The following is a 21,349-nucleotide window of genomic DNA, read 5'->3' as shown; positions in this document are numbered from 1 at the left end:
TCTATTCGTAATTATTATAATTGGTTTATTTTTATTCTTATTCTCAGTGATTATCAAGCCAAATTGTTACACTATAAATGTCAATTTATTTTGTTGGGATTTACCTAAAGGAGTTTTAAAATACCAATATTAGTGGGAATGGATGTTGCAATTATTATGTATGATACTTCGAATCACAACACTACAATTGGATTCAGATCATTAGGAAGTAAGTTTTTCATTAAACTCGGCCCTTATATAATTTAATTGTATATTTATATTTTAATTATATTAATTATACTCATTAATTTACAGTTATAACAGAGAAACTTCGTTTTTGTGTTTGAAAACAAGATTAATATCGCCAATGCATTAAATCAACCATCTCAAATCTTTCCAATTTTTTTCCCGTCGAACAACCTATTTTATTATTCTCAACAAAAGTATTTATCATAGTATTATATATATAGTAGTTTCATGTAATTTGTTAATATATAATTAATACTTATATAATTTGTTTTATGTTGATTGAATGCGCTTATAAAAAAAATGTTAGATTCGAGAGTAAATGACACGTGATTATGCTTAGATGATCCATGTCGACAAATTCGAATAATCAACCATCTGCTCCGTTTATCGTCATAAATTTGTAATCCTAGGTGAGCCAGGAATAAAAACTAACTAACTCAGGCGATTATATTGAAAAGAAATTCAGTATGAAATAAGTTAATTTAATTTATACATTTCTTATTTGATTCCATTTATTACATTTTTAATACTGTTTTATTTATGTTATTTTTTTGGAATTTATTTATTTTTATAACACACACCAAAGATAAGATATATTAAAGCTTAAAGGTCAATAATCAGCTTATATCTGATAGTTATAGGGACATAGTTCAGAATCTTAAAAAAAATATAACTATAAAAACACATAGGAGCTATCTTCCAACTACAACAACTATTAAGAACAAAGTACTTAGACATTAAACATAGAGATTAAGGATCATCGAATATTTGAAACAGAGAATTATTAAGCATGAGCCCAGAAACTTGAAATATGTCCAAATGGCGCAGCAGATCATAACTTTCTCTTGAGATCAACCTCATAAACATTTAGAACTGACTCAGGAGGAAAATAGTGGAATTTGAGGGGATCATTCATCTGGATTCCCATTCTTGCTAATTTCGATTACGAAATTTAGCATTGGAGATCAAAATCACCTTCTTGAAATGTTCTTGATGGAGGATATGTATATGATACAGCCTAAGAGTTTTGAAATCCAGAAATCATAGAGAGTTTTGCAAAATTCATAAATTCATTTATGGATTGAAGTAAACATCAGGGAGTTGGAACATTCGTTTTGATTAATCAAACAGTTTGATTTCCTTAACATAACGAAAAATATTCTTGTAGAGACAAGAGGTTTAGTGGGAGCAATTGATCTTCTCAATCTTGTATGTAGTTGACATGCAGTTCATGTAAAATGACATATCAATGCTTGAATCAGTCAAGCAGTGGTTAAGAAGTTATTTCTGGATGAAAGACTTAGGAGATGTTGAGTACATATTGGGAATTAAGATCCATGAAGTGAATCTTGAAGAATGATTGGATTTAATCAAGAGACTTATGTTGATAAGATGCTTGATAAGTTCAAGATGCAAGACTCTAATTAAGAGATGATCTCTTCCCATGTCTCATGGAATTACACTCAGTAAAACTCAATGCCTTCAAAAAGCTAGTAGAGTTGAGTTGTATGGATAGTGTACCTTATGCTTTTGCAAAAGGGTCCATTATATGTGTCATGAAGTGTACAAAGCAAGTTGTTACATGTGACTTGTGCATATATAGCAGGTTTCAAACAAATACAAAATAAGCATACTGAAAGTTACCAAGAACAAATCCTTGAGTACTTGAGAAGCACTAAATAAAATTTTCTAATTTATTGTGTTAAAGGTAAACAAGTTGTCATAAAGGTTGTACGGATGCAAGTTTTCCAAACAGGCAAGATGATTCTAGATGTTGATCTAGATGCATATTTATGTCTGGATGGAGAAGCACAGTGAGCTTGAAGAGTTCAAAGCAGAGCACTATTGCATACTCAATGTCAGAATATGTGTATTTAGCTACAGTACGATAGTTAAAGAGGGAGTTCAGATCAAATTTTCATGTGACTAAGAGGATGCCTTTGCCAAAACAAAGGAGCCAGGGTCACATCACAAATCCAAACTAACAAATATGACATATCACCTTAGTTATGATATCAATGACAAGAGGGATGTCGTGATCTGCAAAGTTTTATCATGAGTGAGAAATCACTAAACCCCTTCCATGGACTGAGGTATGAAAGTCATATTAAAGTCTTGGATTGAATCAAGTTATATAATTTAAGTTGTGTATGTTTTGAGAAAACATATTACATAAGGAATGCATCAATATGAAGAATTATGTTTAAATAGAAATTATTATTTCTCTTATTTAATTATGGTTTTGAAAATTAAGTAAAATGTCCAAAATAATTATGAGTTGATGGGATCATCGGGTTAATGACCTGGTGAATGAAACCCCACAGGTGAACAAAATTCATATGTTATTTAAGTTCCTAGTTCGAAATCATTAAAGTGGACATAAATGATTTCAATAAATGGACTAGCATGTAAGATTAATTGGATAGCGCAGTTTCATGGGCTATAGAGCCATAGTGATGCACGGTCAATCACTTGGATATGCATGAATGATGCATGATCAAACTATTGACCTACTTTGAAGTTCAAGTATAAAGTTTCCGGATATATTAGTGGATTCCTTTGACATGAGTGGTACATTGAGTTCATTCAATGGATTTTATGACTGTGGAACACTCAAACATTTGGCCGTAACTCGAGATTATAAAGAGTGTTTCCTAATTATTTCAAAAGTTGAGTAGAAGCCTTGTTGTCATAAGATTGAATAGAGTCTACCTTTAAAATTAGGAAATGTGTCATGGCCGCTTGAAGAGGGAGAATTCAGAAAATACATGGCCGAGTTCAAATGCATTATTCAATAATCATTTGGTTTTGTAATTATTACTCCGATTTCAAGAAACGATTTGTAGATTAATATGATCTCGACATGAGATACAATCATATTATAAAATCAACACATATTGACTTAAGGAATTTAAATATTGCACACTTGTCTCAGACGAGTGGGAGATTGAAGGATTTATGTCTTCGTCGTGTGCAATTACTAGATATATAAATTGATCAAATTATGAAGATAATTAAGTTCGCACATTTGGGTCATCGTTTTATCATAGCTAGAGGTAATAATGATCTTTGGGCTAGTAAAATAGCCCAAAGCCCAATTGGACGGATCCTATAAGATCACACAAAGGGGCTAGATCGAGCATTAGAGGACGAGGCCCATCATGGGCCTCATCTCTCTAGGTGGCCGGCCATGTAGGGGAATTAAAAGGGTTTTGGGCCTCGTGCCCTAGTCTAATTATAATGAGATTATAAATAGACTAGGTTCCTAGGTTTGCAAGTAAGTAATTGACTCCAAACCCTAATTAGCAAACATGAAGCCTAACCCTCTCATACTCCTCTCTCTCTCACGGCTTTGTCCTCCTCCTCAGCGCTGGTGGTGTCTCGTGGTGGTGGTGGCTCGTGCGGTAATCGGTTGTCCATAAAGGTGGTGATCGCGGTTTTCCTCGATCACTCGACCAATCTAGTATTGGTGGACGGCTCGTTCGAATCTCGTGGACTAAGTAGAGGAGAAACATTTGGGGCTCTATTTTCTCCCTGATTTGCCTGTCATTCACGCTTCAAAGGTATGATTATATGTCTTGTGTGTTATGCATGTGATTCTTGGGATTAGGTGCTTAACTGAATATGATTCATATTATTTCCGCTGCGTAGTACCTATATACTCCTACAAACAGGTAAGGTTTGGGTCGGGTAGGAGTGGGTCGGGTCAACTCGGGTCAGGTCGGGTCAATTTGGATTAATTCCATAACCTATGCGAGTTTGGTTTAGGTTAGGTCATGCTTTAGTCAGGTTACATCAGGTCATACTTCTTATCTGGTTTAGGTTGGGTTAATAACAGGTTAGGTTACATTCGGGTCGGATGAACAATAAGTCGGGTTTAATACGGGTTTTCACGGGTTAGGTAATTCTCAGGTTCGAGTCGGGTTCGGTTCAAGTCAATAATTTACGGGTTAGAATCAGGTCGGGTCATTCTCGGGTTTGGTTCGGGTTCGGTTCAAGTCAATAATTTGCGGATTATAATTAGGTCGGGTCATTCTCGGGTTCATGTTAGGTTCGGTTCAAGTCAATAATTTGCGGATTGTAATCAGGTTGGCTCATTTCCAAGTTGGATCATTCTTGGATTCAAGTCGGGTTATGTTCAAGTCAATAATTTGCAGGTTACAATCAGGTCGGGTCATTTCCAGGTCAGTTCATATTCGGGTTCAACTAATTATAAATAGATAATTATCATTTTTATCAAGCTAATTATTTCCTTTGACTATAACATATATGACAACATACTAGGGAACTATAACCTATACTTTAGGAAGATGATTATCTCCTTTGACCATACAACATATATATACTATATTTAACTCGTAAATTTGAGGATGATGCTCCTTTCTTTTGCAAGTCTGGACCGACTTGGTCTCCCTAGACAAAATGCTTTGATCAACAATAATAAGGTGGTCTAAATTGCATTTAAGATGATTTAAAATCGGGTTAGGAACAATTTGGGTTGAATTTGGTCAGGTCAATAACAAGTCGGTTGATTTCGGGTCAGGTTTGTAATAGGTTAGGTTACATTCGGGTCGGGTTAAGAACGGGTCAGGATGAATTCAGGTCAGGTTAGTAAAAATTCTGATAAAATTCGGGTTTTGACAGGTTAAAACGGGTTAGGGTCAATTTCGGTTCAAGTCGGGTTCGGTGCAAGTTAATTAAATTGGCCGTTGTAAACCGGTAAATCGGTGCAAGTTGTAAACCGGTAAATTGGCCGTTTGACAACGAATTGGATGGTTCCACACACCTAATTGGACTCCCGTAGGGTATTAAGGACCATGGTAAACATTTCGGCAATTTTTATTTCCGGGCAAAAGAGTAAAAAAATTCAAAAATTAAAGGCTAATATCCACGTTTTTTGAGTAATTTTGGAGGTTTCGAGGCCTGGTGTTGAAAAGTCTTGAAATTCTATGGGATACATCTCAGGGTCATATAATGTCATCTGGAACCATATATGATCATTATTTGTTGTCATAAATGTTCATGGTAGGCCTGAATTAATGAAATCGGTGCAAGTTGTAAACCGGTAAATTGGACGTTTAATTGCAAATTGGATGGTTCCACACACCCGTTTGGACTCCCAGAATGTATTAGGGACCATGGTAAACATTTAGGCAATTTTTATTTTCGGGCGAAAAAAATTGAAAAATTCCAAAATTGAAGGCTAATATCCACGTTTTTTTAGAAATTTTTGAGGTTTCGGGGCCCGGGTGTCGAAAAGTCTTGAAATTCTAGAGGATACATCCCAGGGTCATATAATTCCTTTTGGATCCATTTATAATCATTAAATGTTGTCATAAGTGTTTGTAGTGGGCTTGATCTAATGAAATCGATGCAAGTTGTAAACCGGTAAATTGGTCGTTTAAAGGCAAATTGGATGGTTCAACCCACCCAATTGGACTCCCGGAGGGTATTAGGTACCATTGTAAAAATTTTGGCAGTTTTTATTTACTGGCGAAAAAAGTCAAAAAATTCCAAAATTGAAGGCTAATATCCACACTTTTTGAGAAAAATTGGAGGTTTCGAGTCATGGTTTCTCAAAGCCTTGAGATTTTAGGGAATACATCTTGGGGTCTTATAATGACGTTTGGAACCATAGATGATCATTATATGTTGTCATAAATGTTTGTGGTAGGCTTGAGTTAATGAAATCAGTGTAAGTTGTAAATCTGTAAATTGGCTGTTTAAAGACAAATTAGATGGTTCCACCCACCCAATTGGACTCACGGAGGTATTAGTTACCATGGTAAACATTTTGGTAAATTTTATTTCCGGGCAAAAAAAAGTCGAAAAATTCCAAAATTGAAGGCTAATATCTACGTTTTTGAGAAATTTTGGAGATTTCAAGGCCCAGTGTCGAAAAGCCTCGAAAATTTAAGGGATACATCTCGAGGTCATTTAATTCCGTTTGAAATCATATATAATCATTATATTGTTATCATAAATGTTCGTGGTAGGCTTGAGTTAATGAAATTGGTACAAGTAGTATATCGGTAAATAGGCCTTTAATTTTTAAGGCAAATTGGATGGTTCCATCCACCCAATTTGACTCCCAGAGGATATTAGGGATCATGGTAAACAATTCGGCAATTTTTATTTCCGGGCGAAAAAAAGTCAAAAAAAAAATCCAAAATTGAAGGCTAATATCCACACTTTTTGATAAATTTTGGAGGTTTCGGGGCCCGGTGTCGAAAAGTCTTGAAATTCTAGGGGATATATCTCATAGTCATATAATGCTGTTTGGATCCATGTATGATCATTATTTGTTGTCATAAATGTTCGTGGTAGGCTTGAGTTAATCAATGAATCGGTGCAAGTTGTAAACCATTAAATTGGACGTTTAAAGGCAAATTGGATGGTTCCATCCACCCAATTGGACTCTCGGAGGGTATTAGAGACTATGATAAACATTTTGTCAAATTTTATTTCCGGGCGAAAAAAGTCAAATAATTCCAAAATTGAAGTCTAATATCCACGCTTTTTGAGAAATTTTGAAAATTTTTTATTTCCGGGTTTGGGTCGGGTTAATAACAGGTCGGGTTACATTCGGTTCGGGTGAACAATAGGTCGGGTTTAATCGGGTTTTCACGGGTTAAAACGGGTTAGGGTAATTCTCGGGTTCGAGTCGAGTTTAGTTCAAGTCAATAAAGTGGGGGTTATAATCAGGTCAGGTCATTCTTGGGTTTGAGTCAGGTTCGGTTCAAGTTAATAATTTGCGGATTATAATCAGGTCGGGTCATTTTCAAGTCGGGTCATTCCCGGGTTCGGTTTAAGTCAATAATTTGCGGGTTATATCAGGTTGGGTCATTTTCAATCGGGTCATTCTCAGATTCAAGTCGAGTTATGTTCAAGTCAATAATTTTGCAGGTTACAATCAGGTCGGGTCATTTCCCAATGAGGTCATATTCGGGTTCAATTAATTATAAATTGATATTTATCATTTTTTATCAAGCTAATTATTTTCTTTGACTATAATATATATGACAATATAATAGGGAAGTATAGTTTATAATATAGGAAGATAATTATCTCCTTTGACCATACAACAAATATATACTATATTTAACTCTTAAATTTGAGGATGATGCTCCTTTCTTTTGCTGGCCTGGACCGACTTGGTCTCCCTAGACAAAATGTTTTGATCAACAATAATAAGCTGGTCTAAATTGCATTTAAGGTGATTTGATCTGAAATCGGGTCAGGAACAGTTTGGGTTGAATTTAGGTCGGTTCAATAACAAGTCGTGTTGATTTCGAGTCGGATTAGTAACAGATCATGTTAAATTTTTGGGTCGGGTTAGTAATAGGTCTGGTAAACTCGGGTCGGGTCAATAACAAGTCGGGTTGAATTTGGGTCAGATCATTAACAAGTCAGGTTGATTTCGGGTCAGATTTGTAACAGGTTATTAGGTTAAATTCGGGTCGGGTTAGGAACGGGTAGGGTTGAATTCAGGTCAGGTTAGTAACAAGTCGAGTTAAATTTGGATCTTGACGGGTTAAAACGGGTTTGGGTCAATTTTGGTTCAAGTCGGTTCGGTTCAGGTCAATAATTTACGGGTTACATTCGGGTCGGGTCATCTCCATGTCAGTTCATGTTTGGGTTCGAGTCGTCTCACATATATACTCGGGTCAACTCGGGTCTAGGGTTGGTTACAGGTTGGGTCTGGTCAGGTTTGGTTCACCATTTTTTCGGATTCAGATGGGTCGGTTTATAATCGGGTTTGAGTCGGTATTTCGGGTCATATATATTAACTTTTAACAGCTGTATTCTTACATGTAAAACAAGGCGTTTATAAATTATTAAAATAAAACAAATTTGAATGGATTTCCATTAACACTCCTATTGTGGTAATATTAGAACTCAAGAACACCAAAAGGAATGCAGATCGAATGGTTGACATACTTTAAGTAAGTGTTAAAACTCAAATAGGCCTCTCAAATCATCAGTGACTCACTAACTCAGTATGCAACCCCACTTGGCTGCTTTTGTGAATGCAATTTAATGGTTGACCAAATCACGGTTGACTTTGAACATCCTTCTATTCAAACCCTGAGGCCCTCCACAAACACACCACTGTCTACACGACCACACCCTTCCAAAAATGGCCCGTGCAATACATAGCCACATTTCTTTTCATGTCAAAAAATGCTGCTGAGTGCTGACTAACCCCACAAGCTCAAAGTTGACTTCTAGTCTTTCATCATACAAAATTTTTAAGGTAACTGATACAGTATAAAACATATTCCTGGTCTCAACCATCAGTTTAAGCTTTTGGTTAAATTGGTCCTTTAACATGGTATCAGAGCCAGCGTGACACAAAGATCACGGGTTCGAATCTCATCTGCCCCTCCTTAAAAGTAAAATTAATTCGCACCAGGTATGGGTGGGCCTAACTTAGTACTCATAGTATATTGCAATATGTACGTGCATGGATTGTGTGGTTGCTACTTTGGTGCCTCAATAATGCATATATCTTTCCAAATTATAAATAGTTTTTTGGCTCGTTCAATGCATGGGTTGTTACTTGAGTTAATTATTTTCATATTTAGGAAAATTGTTTCATTTCTATAACTTAAAAAGAAAAAAAGAGAGAGGGTAGAACCGTGAAAGAAGATGAAGGAATTTAGTTAGATATATACATGTGAAGATTGTGGGACATAAAATGACATATTATTTTAAATTATATTTTAAGTTTAGGAGATGAAAAGACAATTTTTATTATAAGTATATGTTTATGTAATGTGTATTAATTAAAACATTTTTTTATCATGGTGAAATGAAACACTTCATTTTCGTACTTAAATTTGCAAGTTGTATAATGCATAAAGACTTAAACATAAATAGTAAGATAGATGACATGTGGCATATGGGGTGATGACTGACTTGTGAATTGTGATGTCATGTGTCATATAAAAAATTTATGGTTTGTGTTTTTAAATACTAAATATGGAGTATAGATTGAGCATGAAAGGATACCATTGAATAAGATTCTATAAGTTTCATGGTGGACCAAAGTTGACTTTAAGGACTAAAGCTAGCATGTAGTGTCTCTTTTTATGTCAAACTATGCTGCTATGAAGTCTATTATATAACCCTACCAGCCTTTCTGAGCGACCCCCTGGGATTTTCTTCTGGAATCCGGATTCCGGTCGGAAAAGTTAGCAAGCTTACAAAATTTCTACATAGCATCAAGAGGAAACAACCCTGTTTTTATAGTATTCACTAATCACTATTATCATGAACAAGTTCGAAAAAAGTTGTCACCTTTTCTAACAGAAAGATTGTATTATTTGTATATTAATTGAATATTCTATACTTCATACATATTACACCCTTCGTCCCTTACTTCTAAATAAAGTTATGGTAAGTAGTAGTGAAAGCATATATACAAAGTATGTATCTTTGTAGTTTCATGTCAAAGGTTGGAATAATGTGATGATGAAGTTTTTTATTTTCTGGTTAGAAACTGGAACTTTGACCAAGTTTGCTTCATGTCACATGAGTATTTGACAGAACAGAAAGTTTAACTTTTAACTAAGGTTGTTACTCTGTTCTTTAGAGCTAAAAATGTAAAAAAAAATCAATAGATACTTGTATAACATAATTACATAAGTAATAACAGGTATACAGCATTTTACATTTCATTTACATCACTATACTTTTGTTATGAATCTTATGATATTTACCTACATAAAATATATTTTAAAATCATTGTAGTAAACATTACATGATTATAAACTACTCATGTACATATTCCTGGTCTTTGTTCTGTTTCAGACCCTGTAGAATTGTTACAGTAAGCTTCAGAAAATAAAGTTGCAGAGATTAGTTGCTAATTTTTCCATAGCTCCTTGGAAATGGGACAACATCACGAATATCCGAGATTCCAGTAGCCAAAAGAACAATTAGATCAAAAGTGAGACTAAATCCAGCATGTTTGGCTGTCCCATTTCGACGAAGATCCAAGTACCATTCATATTGTTCACTTGACAGGCCTAGTTCCTTGATTCTGTTACATTTCATCAAGAAAAATAAACTCTTAGAAACTCTTCGTTTGCTCAAAGTTGTATGTATAATGTAGAGTGAAAATAAGAACAACGATTACCTTGTACTTAGCACTTTAACGCGTTCTTCATTCTGACTTCCTCTTATCACAGCTCCTACCTTAGGCACAATAACATCAAACGCGGCAACTGTCTTTCCATCATCATTTTGGCGAACATAGAAGGGCTTAACTTCCTTAGGATAATCATAAATGATAACTGGCTTTTTGAAGATTTCATCAGCCAAATAGCTTCATTGAGTCAGATCAAATGATAAAGATGGTTAGATTTTTAGCTTAATTGCTACAATAACAGGAAACAAATTAAAGACAGCTAGAATTATAAGTACATTACCTTTCATGTTCTTCAGTAAGAGGAACACCCCATTCGATATCCATGTCGAACTTCTGCTCTTTAGCCTGTTTCAGAATATCAATGGCCTTACAGTAAGGTAGTTTCTCAAAGTTTGTCGATACAACGGATTGTAGACGGCCAACAATGCTTTGATCCACCCGTTTTAGGACAAACTTCATGTCTTCATTACACTTTTCTAGCACCCATTTGCACAAGTGCTTCAAAAGATCAGTAGCACAGCACATGGCTTCCTGCACAAAGAATGTAAATGCAATAACTATTACTCCTTGTTCAATGAAAATTTCAAAAATCGGAACAATTTAGAAGATTGTCAATGAATTGGGATACCTCTAGTTCAGCAAAAGCCATTTCAGCCTCGACCATCCACATCTCAGAAACATGCCTAGTAGAATGAGAAGTCTGAGCCTTAAATCTTGGACCAAAGGAGTACACATTACCAAGTGCACAAGCATAACTTTCGAGATGAAGCCGCCCTGAGACTGTAAGAAAAGCTTGACAGGAAAAGAAATCATCTGTGAAATCGAGTCTATCAGGCTTAACCAAAGCAGTAGCCTTTGCTTTCTCTTTTTTCTCCTTGGCCTCCAACTGCGAAGCAAGCTCGTTTGTCTTCTTAAGATCCTGAATCGCGGCAAGTAATGCTTCCCTATTGCTGTCTGTCCTCTTTAGCTCCTCCACTTGGTTACTCTTCTCCTTAAGAGAAGCCTTAATGGATTCAAGGCTAACACCACTAACTTGTTTTCTTACTACACTTGGCTTATTCGATGGTTCCTCTGTTGTCTTACCAAGAAGTGTTGTAACATTGAACTTGTTACTCAAACCCTCAGAATCCGTGGTTGTGATAACAGGCACTTGCACGTAAAGGAACCCATTGTTCTGAAAGAAGTTGTGTGTCGCGTGTGAAAGGGAATGTCGAATTCTTGTAATGGAAGCGACCTACAAACAAAGAAATCGAATGACATGATGAGAATATACTTGTATATATTAGTTGCATAAGATAATGTAAACTGGAATCAATTCTTTAAGGAAGGAATATTACTGTAGTTGTCCTAGGACGAAAATGAGCCCAATCCCTTAAAGTGTGCAAAGGGAGTCTTTTCTTGGATAAGGGATACTTTTCATGATCTTCTACTACACCAAGATGTAACACCTTTTCGGCTTTCACCTCGATGCTATGCTTTCCTCCCGTCGAAGGCGGCTGTATAACACCTTCCACCAGAATACAAGTACCACTTAGCAATATTTGTCCTGGAGGAGCCAGAGTTGAGTCCACCACAACCTGAAGAATTGTTATGTTAATTAAAAATCATCTTTACACACTCAAAAGTTACATTTATATTCCATGTATCACTAAGTTCTCGAAATTTTAATAGTCACTTTTGGTTCATGCAGTCGACCCCACTTATAAGTTCTCGAAGTTTTACAATATAATCAATGTATAACTAGCAAAACCACATTTGAAAAATCAAAATGAAATAAAAAAAATTAGCAAAAGCAGTAAAACATTATATACCTGAAGACTGTCAATGCAAGAACCATCACTGATTTGCAAAAACACAGTGGGCATAACAGGATGTTGCACTCTGTATGTTAAGCCTCCGGCTGAATCTTTCTCATTATGAGTGCCAACTCCAAAGAGCTTCAAGAATGTACGAAAAATCGGCATTCGATTCTGCAAAAGTTCAGTACAAGTCACATCCTTCTGCCCGGCTTTCGCCCCCGGTTGAGGTTGAGTAGTATCAGGTTGAGGTAAAGGTGGTTGTTTCCTCACCTCTTTAGAAGACTTAACCCAACCTCCAATCACAATTCTTTCTCCGGACAATCCGATACCGCGATCTTCCCGGCTAAACAAGGTTTTCAACACTACCCTCTTAGAATACTTGGATGTTGGAATGTGGGTTTTAACAGGGGCTGCTTCTTGTTGTTGTTGGGGTGCCATTTTTGGTGCTTCGGTTGCTGCTGCGGCAGGTGCTTCTTCTTTAGGTGACATTGTTGTAGGAAAACAGAGTATATTGGTGTTGATAAATGATAATTAGTTGGGTTGAAATGTTTGATTTTATGATGAATGAAATGAAGGGTTTTTAATGAGATTGAAAAATGCTTTGCTTGGGAAAGTTGTTGATGAAGGAATTAATTAATTAATTAAGAGTTAATTGATTATTTAATTGAAAGGTTTATTTGTTAGGAAGGAGAATTAGTAGAAGAAGAAAAGGAACGTAGAAGTAAAGAAGAGTAGAGAAAGGAAGGGAAGGATCAAAGTAAAGAAGGTTTTAGTATTTCTTTGGGAATTTTTTTTTTCTTTTTTTTCTCATATTAGCTGGAATTTATTTATTTATTTTTTAAAAAAAAATGGAGAATTTTATTCTAGAGAAGAAGAAAGAAATACTAAGAATGGTGGAGGAGCGTGAGTTTGGAGGGAATATAACCACATTAATCTTATAATAACATATTGCTAACCACTTTTTAAAAAAATAAAGGAAAAAATATATACTTGTATATTGCTAAACATAGTTAATAGTCAATTAATAGTGTTTATCATTAACTTAACAAAGGGTTAAAAGTGATGAAGTTAATAAACTTATGGGTATTGTGTAGAAGTTTGGATTTAAGAAGACACAACATAGAAAAATCCTTTTATTTTTTATTTTCAACTTTAGGTATACTATATCTAGGTACACCCAAGTGTTTATATAAGAATATTTCACTAATTATTGTTTGCTAAAATAGTTCACACCAATCACACATGAAATCTTGCGTATCAAGAAGAGAATAGAGCAGCAACGCAAATTGATTGGTCAACCGCTGAGTCATTCATCTGTCAACTTGAGAATTTTAATGTTATTCCGGTATAGTTAAGTCGTATTTTAGAGGAGGGTACTAGAGGTGTGGCTTTACTACGCTTAGCACTGTCAAAACGGTTTGACAGTTTGGGTTTGGTTCGGTTTGAAATCGGGTCGGTTTGAAATCGATTTAAATGTATCGCGTGTCGGCTTCAGTATGGTTTAAATAGTTATCGGTTCAATTCGGTTTCGGTTTATTCTTGAGCGGTTTTAATTTGGTTCGGGTTGTAAACGGTTCAGTGCAGCCGGGTTGCGGTTTGTTAACGCTTCGGTGTAAACGGTTTTTATACCGGTTCAAACAGTTTCGGTTTGGAAACGATTTCGAGTTAGAAACGGTTCGATTCTTTTTCGGTTCAGTTTTATTTTGGTTCGGTTTGTTAACGGGTTCGCCTTTTATACGATTTAATGTTATTAAGTTCAGTTCCATTTCACGTTTACTAAATTTCATAGTACTTGCTAACTAACCTTTTGCTAGTTAACAAGTTTTATATCAAGGCGAGAATTCATCACTTCATATTTAGGCATTATATTATATACAAATTTTCATCGATTTTAAAAATGCATATCATGTTATTTTCAAGTTTAGTCATACTGATGTTACTAGTTTATTACGAAGTAACGTAGATTATAAAAGTTTAGTGTATTAATGAATTATTATTGTTTTCTATCACATTATTAGTTGCTTCTTATTCAATCATCTAATTGATGTGTCATAATCATGATTTGATGAGTTATTGTGAGATCGAAATTACAGTTTGATTTATAGACAGTTCCGTTTATAAACGGTTCGGTGCAAACGGGTTGCAGTTTGTTAACGGTTTGGTGTAAACGGTTTTTACCTCGATTCAAACGGTTTCGGGTAAGAAACGGTTCGGTTCTTTTTCGGTTCGGTTTAAAACTGGTTCGGTTTGTTAAGGGGTTCGGTTCTTATACGGTTTGACATTATTCGGATCGGTTCGATTTCGGTTTTACTTAAATACGGTTCGGGTCGGTTTTCGGTTTTTAATCGGTTCGGTTCTCATTTGGGTCGGTTGGTTTCGGGCAGTTAAACGGTTTCGGTTTGAATTTTGACAGCACTAACTACGCTAAGTCCCTTCATGTTGAAGTATATCCTGCCATATAACACATATAAGTGTCTCACATTAGTTAATAAGAGAGAGTTAATCACTTTATAAGGCCAAGGGCTAAACCTCCTATTGCCATATGGTTTTGGGATGGAAATTCCTTTAATCTTGTGAACTTGACTCTCTCTCTTAGTTATCGAGTGTGTGACCTAAATCCGTATTTAACATGGTATTAGAGCTAGGCCCACAGTTTGGGGTCTCTAATGGTTTGAGTGTATTACTATGCCCATTGTTTGGGACCTTTAATTTAATGGCATTAAGTATTTTGAGCCAAATTTAACTGGTCATGTGATCCTTGAGTTAAAAGAACCTTACATGTGAGGGGGAGTGTTGAAGTATAACCTACCACATAACACATGTTAGTGTCCTGCATTGATTAAGAAGAGAAAGTTAATAACTTAATAAGGCCAAGGGGCTAAACCTCCTATTGCCATATGATTTTGGGATGGACTTTCCTTTGGTCTTGTGAACTTGACTCTCTCCCTTGGTTTGCGGGTGCGATCCAGACCCATATTAAGATTCCGTAGGTAGTATTATGCAGATTTATTTTCTGTCTTTTTTGCTCTTTGCTTCTGTTTGAAATTTTTTTCCTCATTCGAATCAAAAAAGAATAAAAATAAATGTCTAAATTGAAATCTTGCGTGCATCTAGTGTATTATGTATAAATTTCTCTTTTTGCAAAGTACACTTTAAATGATAAAAAATAATTATTAAAAAAATTGTAGCTTAAAGCATTAGAATATTGAGTATAAGACTATAAGCTGCATAACAATAGAATGGACAACTCGTGCAAAAACTAATTTGGTAAGAGTTGGGCTTGGACAACAATTGAATAGATCCGATATGACACAAATGGCACATTGCTGAGATGTGACTCATATGAGTATCGTATGGACATTGTTTTCAAATTAAGGGCTCATCGACATGCTGGGCCCATAGACATATGCATAGCTCGTCCCAATCTAAGGCTGAAAGCGCAATTAGTACCAAATGTACTTTGATAACCTATTTTGAAACATGTATCATAATAATTGCAACATGTGGAGGGTTGACAAAAGATTTTCCTACTACAATTGGATTGCGTCAAGGGTATGCATTAAGTCCTTTTCTTTTTACAACGGTTCTAGAAGAGGTAACTAAGCTATTTCAAGATGAAATTCCATGGTATATGTTGTTTGATGATGATATCGTTTTGGTGGATGAAATTAAAAATAGGGATAATGCCAAATTGGAGCAATGGAGGCAAAGGTTGGAATTTAAAGAGTTTAATCTAAGTTGGAGTAAGACTGAATATATAGTATGTCACTTTGGTATACAAAGGGGGCAATTGAAAGGACTTGGCCACGAATGAATGTGTTTAAATACCTTGGATCGATCATCTTGAAAAGTAATTTTTAAGGATTTGAAAAAAAAAATGGTGGTAAAATAAAATTAAAAAAAAAATGAATAAATAAATTGTTGGTGGTATTGTAAAAAATGGGTACAGCAGTAGGTGGTATTTTAAAATTTTTCCTTACTTTTATTCTATATTGGAAGATTTTTTTTATCAAACAAAGTCTATTAACTTAACTAAATAATAAGAAAAATTAATAAAAAAAATCCAAAAACAAAAATATAATAATTTGAATATAGCAGGTCATATGAACAAGATTGAACATTTAATGGTACAAATTTGAACATTTACTGGATTTACCTATATAAAAGTGAGCATTTTATTAATGATTCGAATCTGAAAAAAATCTAGAATGACGTCATTAAGAAGGATAGGAGGTGTAGGTAGTGCTACCTATACAAGGATGTAGGCAAAATATGTAAGTATGAACTAATTATTTGAAATTGAGTAGAGTAGAATTTGGGCTTAATTCAACTAGCACCCTATCCATTTATTACATTTTTAATATTGTTTTATTTATGTTATTTTTTTTAGAATCTATTTATGGTCATTCATTTAACAGAAAAAAGAATATAATATTATGATGATGTAATAAATTAATTCCCCGTGGTTGTCAAAAAAAAAAAAATTAAATAACAAAAATCTCATAGTTTATGGTTTTATATTGAGAAAATTGTCAAAAATAATACAACCAAAGTCAATATTTTGATTATTTCAAAATAATACAATTTTTGGGTTATCCGCTTATAACAAATTATAATCAATTAGTAACCTAATTAGCAGATTATATGGAACATGTGTCGTTATCTTATTGATTTTACAATTTAATTTTTTTTTTTTTTGAAAGATTATTATTATTATTATTATTATTATTATTATTATTATTATTATTATTATTATTATTATTATTATTATTATTATTATTATTATTATTATTATTATTATTATTATTATTATTATTATTATTATTATTTAAAAAAAAAAAAAAGCTCCCTCCTATCTCATATCTTATAAAAGATTAGGAAACTCATGCGTAAGCAGTTATGGAATATTTAATAGTTCATAAATGTACAAAACTCCTTAGTCCATCCTCTATAAATATATATACATAACTCCTTTATATTTCTTCTCGTGAAAAATATAAACCTTAGAGAGCTTCATCTAAGATGGCCAAAAAACCCAGCATATCCCTTGAATTGGCAATTCCCGAAGACATAATTCCCTATATCCTCCTAAAACTACCTATTAAATCACTCCTTCGTTTAAAGTGTGTATCCAAATATTTCAAAACCCTAATATCAAGTCCACAATTCATCAACTTTCATCTCCGTACTCTAAAATTATCTTCCCATTATGAAAAACTTTACATTCTCTATTTGTATGATCATAGTCTTTACTCTTTAGATTCAGCTTCTCTATCATCTCCTTCACCTGTCCAACGACTCGAACTTCGTTATCATGATAAAAGTAGTGTTGAAAGCACTTTAGTAGGATCTTGCAATGGCTTGCATTGTATACAATGCTAATGCCAGCTCAACTCTCACTTAGATTACGTGATATTCAATCCATCTATTGGAGTTTACAAGGAAATAGGTTTTTACTTTCTGGATAACAATGGAAGTTTTTCACTAAAATCTGGATTTAGTTTCGATGGTGTTAATAACGACTACAAGATTGTTATGTTAATATCATGTGTTGGTGTTGGATTTTCGTGTCAAATGTAAGGACGAGGAGCGAGAAAGTCTAGTATAGACAGCTTGATGACCAATTCTTGGAGATCTTTGAACATCCACTTTCGTGTGATGCAATCAACGTATTTTTCGGCTGCAGTTGTTGATGGACATCGACTTCATTTCCTATTCGGTGGTGGTGTAATTGGTTGTTTTGATATTCAGACTGAACAATGGAGCAAATTTGTATTGCCTACTTCTATTACACATGATAATACTTTATATTAGCTAAGGGTTTTTGATGATTGCTTGTATATAATTACACGTGAATCGAAAAGTTCTTTAAGGGAAGAAATTGGTAAGCTCGTGTATATGGATAAAGAATATCAAGTTTGTGGGTGATGAAAGATTACAAGGTGAAGGACTCATGGACAAAAATTACAATCCTTTGGAGTCAGAATTGTGGCCGTTGAACTGGGGTTTTCGTCGCGGTACCATTTCACTTCTTAGCAAATTAAGAGATGCCCAAATTTTGTTATGGGATCAGTATAATTCCACCATCATATTTCGCAATATCGAATCTAAATCATCAAAGATACTTAAATCAAATAGTGTGGTTTCTAGATTTTCTACTACTTCTAAAGCTTAATTTTGTCACGAAACCCTTTTTACCATTCCTGGTGGTAAACAATTTCGAGGAAATTCTGAAAAAATAAGGAACGAAAAGTAATAGGCTGCAAATTTGAATGCTCTTCTCCCACTTGTAATTTTTAATGCTTTCTCTAAAAAATAATAATATTTTTTTGAAGAAATATAATATCTAGTCACATTTGTTTTTAAACTCGTTATATCACGAAGTTATTCTTTATTTGATTTAGTGCTATATGTATTTATCAAATTAATTTGTTGCTTTATACTCAGTAATTATTTGTTTTGTATACAACTTTGCTGATATTCCTACATGCCATACTCGGTTTATTGAAGCTTGATATAAAAAGAGTATAGTTATTCTGAAAACTAAGATTTGATGTACAACTTTACCTATCCCATTTTTATTGGACTTATTATTATTTTTTGAAATAAACCGTCCTAACTGTTACCATTCCACTAAAAATAATCACACCTATAATCCTTGATTGAGCCAAACTTTGAGATGTATTTGATTGTAGTGGGCCAAATCAAAATGACTCATTTAAAAAATACAGAGAACATTACTTATTAAGGTCATTATAGTAGGTAAACAAGTTATTAGGCCCAATATCATCAAAAGAATCTCAAAGTTTGGCCCAATATCATCAAAAGAATCTCAAAGTTTGGCCCAACCTAAGATAAACATTTGGTGGGACTGTTTGTAGCAGAACAACAATAGTTAGAATCATGTATTTCAATTTTCTTTCATGTTACGTTTATTTTAATCACTAGTGTTTATCAGTAGAAATTCAACAAAAGCTCTAATTTGCTATATAGACACAGCACAAATGCACAATAGCACATAACCCATCATTTATACAAAGTTACAAACCCAATTTACCCGTAACAAAAAGTTCAATAAAAAGATGCATAACTCCAACCATTCCTAAAAACGACGTTACTAACACCTATACAGTTACGATAACAAAAGCAACAAACTACGCTATTTATCTGCAATATATCCAAAGTTATCCTAGAAGACGGCTGACTGAACTACACCACATGATTTAGCAAGGTAAGGTGAGGAGTGTCAAAAGTGGCACATGAAAATCAAGATGTGTGATACTCTAGAGGGCAGATTAAACCAACCAAAAAATTATTTTGACTCCTGCTCGGCTTGAAGAAGCCACTCTCTTTCCAATTGCTCAATCCATAACTGCTTGAATAGATATGCCAAACCTCCGATGAACGCAATGAAACTCCCTACAACTCCAACCCACACATATGCACTAGTTTCCTGCACGAAGATCACAGGATAATGAATACCTTAAAACAGATAGACTTTAACAGCAAACATTGTATCTTGTTTTCTACATGTTGTAAGCCAGCATCTGATTTTTCTTTTAATCTACAAACGAAAATTATAAGCAATGCAATGGCACAATGCGGTAAACCAGAGTAAGATTAGTATGTATACAATGCGGTAAACCAGAGTAAGATTAGTATGTATACCATAATTCCAAGTAAGATGACACCGAGCATAGAAAGAAGTGAGCCAAAGGCCTTAACTAGAGAAATACCGAGGTCATAAAGGCTTCGTTCCTTAAACTTGGGAACACGATCAGCACCACTGTGCAGCAACATGAATTTACAAAGAGTCCCCAGCAGCATCCAGATAAAACCAACCATATGAACCCTCACCCCAGCTAACGGGTACGACGAATATTGGGCCAGAAAACCCCCTAATATTATAGCAGGGCTCACCACAAATAGTACCGCAACAGATTTCTGATCAAACATCCTGCTCAAATTAAACAGTGGGAACAAATTGGTCTATGAATTTCTCACCAAACCACTTTCTCAATAAAACAAAATCGAATAAAACCCTAAATCATCAGTCCAGTTGTCAATCCTAGGTGTTTTGTCCATAATTGATCTCGTTTTTTGCATAAGTTGCAGCACAGTTATATAAACCCTAAAAATCGAAGTTGAATTGAAAACAAAACCAAGCATCCTGAAGATTTCTGATGAAACTTGAAAAACTAGGGTTCTTTAAGGGCATTAATCATGAAATTGGAAGTAAAATTCAAGATTCTTGATGCAATTGGATGTAAATTCAACAATATTTCAGTAATTTCTGATTCAAGTACAATCAAAATACTAGAAATTATACGAAAATGAGCAAATTATGGAAATTACAGTGAAGAGAGAGAAATCGTACCTGAAGATTGATGAGTGAACTGAGAAGCAATTTCGAAATTTCGGAAGGGTGAAATTTGTCAATTTTGGAAGCAAATTCGAAGTTTCTATTGGAAGTCTGAATAATGTTGCGTGGTAACTAATGTCGATTATTTTAGGGCCTCCGCTACTCTGCATTCCGCAACAACACAACATTTAAGGGCTTGGCCTGGACTTCAGGGGTGTTTATAATACTACCTCCGTTAACCATTATTTGCAACTTTTACCATTTTTAGTCGTTTAACATTATGTGCAACCAATTTTTTTGTTTCCTTTTTTAGTAAAAAAAAGATAAAAATGACCAAAATGCCCCTGATTAAAAATATAAGACAACAATCATGTTTACTAATCTGAATTGCTTAGGTTAATCAGATTTTTAGATTTCCTTAACCATTCCCACCAATTTTTCCATGTATTCCCAACTAACAACATTAATTGAGATCCCCAACTACTAACATTAAATGGAAGAAATTTCTAGGGTTCTTGTTCTTCATTTAAACCTGTTCATCTTCTCAACAACTCACTCTGTTCTTCTACTTTCTGGTTCTTCTCTCTCTCCTCTTTTCTGGGTTTTGTCACTCTCTCTCCTCTTTTCTGGGTTCATCTCCCAGATCTGTCACTTGTGCTCTCTCTTTGATTCTGACAAATTGAGGGTTGATTCCTTTTTAAAAAACGAGTCCCTTTAGCAATGGTTAACCTTGATCCACTTGATGCCTTCTTTGCGACTGATGTTGAAGAGGAAGGTGATATTATTCAAAAGTTGATTCACTCC

The 21,349-nt window shown here is 34.5% G+C and overlaps 2 protein-coding genes across 3 annotated transcripts; both read right to left on the bottom strand.

The window, feature by feature from the left end:
- Positions 1–9,863: 9,863 nt before the first annotated feature.
- On the bottom strand, positions 9,864–12,885 carry LOC110715576 (asparagine--tRNA ligase, cytoplasmic 2-like). 2 transcript variants are annotated; one of them, XM_021894162.1, is made up of 7 exons: positions 12,454–12,885; positions 12,196–12,354; positions 11,722–11,961; positions 11,013–11,618; positions 10,665–10,915; positions 10,373–10,561; positions 9,864–10,276 (listed from the first exon to the last, which is right to left on the bottom strand). In XM_021894162.1, exons 1-7 carry the CDS (start codon positions 12,670–12,672, stop codon positions 10,093–10,095), a joined length of 1,848 nt encoding a protein of 615 aa, XP_021749854.1. In that variant the 5' UTR covers positions 12,673–12,885; the 3' UTR covers positions 9,864–10,092. The 2 variants fall into 2 exon arrangements, with proteins under 2 accessions (XP_021749854.1, XP_021749853.1); XM_021894161.1 differs by having other exon boundaries at positions 12,196–12,884.
- Positions 12,886–19,147: 6,262 nt separating this feature from the next.
- LOC110715550 lies at positions 19,148–20,736 on the bottom strand. Its single transcript, XM_021894138.1, has 3 exons — positions 20,561–20,736; positions 19,852–20,140; positions 19,148–19,636 (listed from the first exon to the last, which is right to left on the bottom strand). Exons 1-3 carry the CDS (start codon positions 20,731–20,733, stop codon positions 19,496–19,498), a joined length of 603 nt encoding a protein of 200 aa, XP_021749830.1. The 5' UTR covers positions 20,734–20,736; the 3' UTR covers positions 19,148–19,495.
- Positions 20,737–21,349: the final 613 nt, after the last annotated feature.

Source organism: Chenopodium quinoa, unplaced genomic scaffold, assembly GCF_001683475.1.
Source record: "Chenopodium quinoa cultivar QQ74 unplaced genomic scaffold, ASM168347v1, whole genome shotgun sequence".
NCBI classification, from domain to species: Eukaryota; Viridiplantae; Streptophyta; class Magnoliopsida; order Caryophyllales; family Amaranthaceae; genus Chenopodium; species Chenopodium quinoa.
Note: the sequence above shows the minus strand (reverse complement) of the source record. Positions and strands in the feature narration are given on the sequence as shown.

What these genes read in the sequence shown, in the direction of transcription:
- LOC110715550 (XM_021894138.1), bottom strand. Translation starts at nt 20,733, where the DNA reads ATGTTGTGTTGTTGCGGAATGCAGAGTAGCGGAGGCCCTAAAATAATC. An exon ending in GTTCACTCATCAATCTTCAG is followed by an intron (nt 20,141 to 20,560) that starts GTACGATTTCTC and finishes TAATTTGAGCAG; the next exon opens with GATGTTTGATCAGAAATCTG. An exon ending in TCATCTTACTTGGAATTATG is followed by an intron (nt 19,637 to 19,851) that starts GTATACATACTA and finishes ATCTTCGTGCAG; the next exon opens with GAAACTAGTGCATATGTGTG.
- LOC110715576 (XM_021894161.1), bottom strand. Translation starts at nt 12,672, where the DNA reads ATGTCACCTAAAGAAGAAGCACCTGCCGCAGCAGCAACCGAAGCACCA. An exon ending in CTTACTGAAGAACATGAAAG is followed by an intron (nt 10,562 to 10,664) that starts GTAATGTACTTA and finishes GACTCAATGAAG; the next exon opens with CTATTTGGCTGATGAAATCT. An exon ending in GTTAAAGTGCTAAGTACAAG is followed by an intron (nt 10,277 to 10,372) that starts GTAATCGTTGTT and finishes GAAATGTAACAG; the next exon opens with AATCAAGGAACTAGGCCTGT.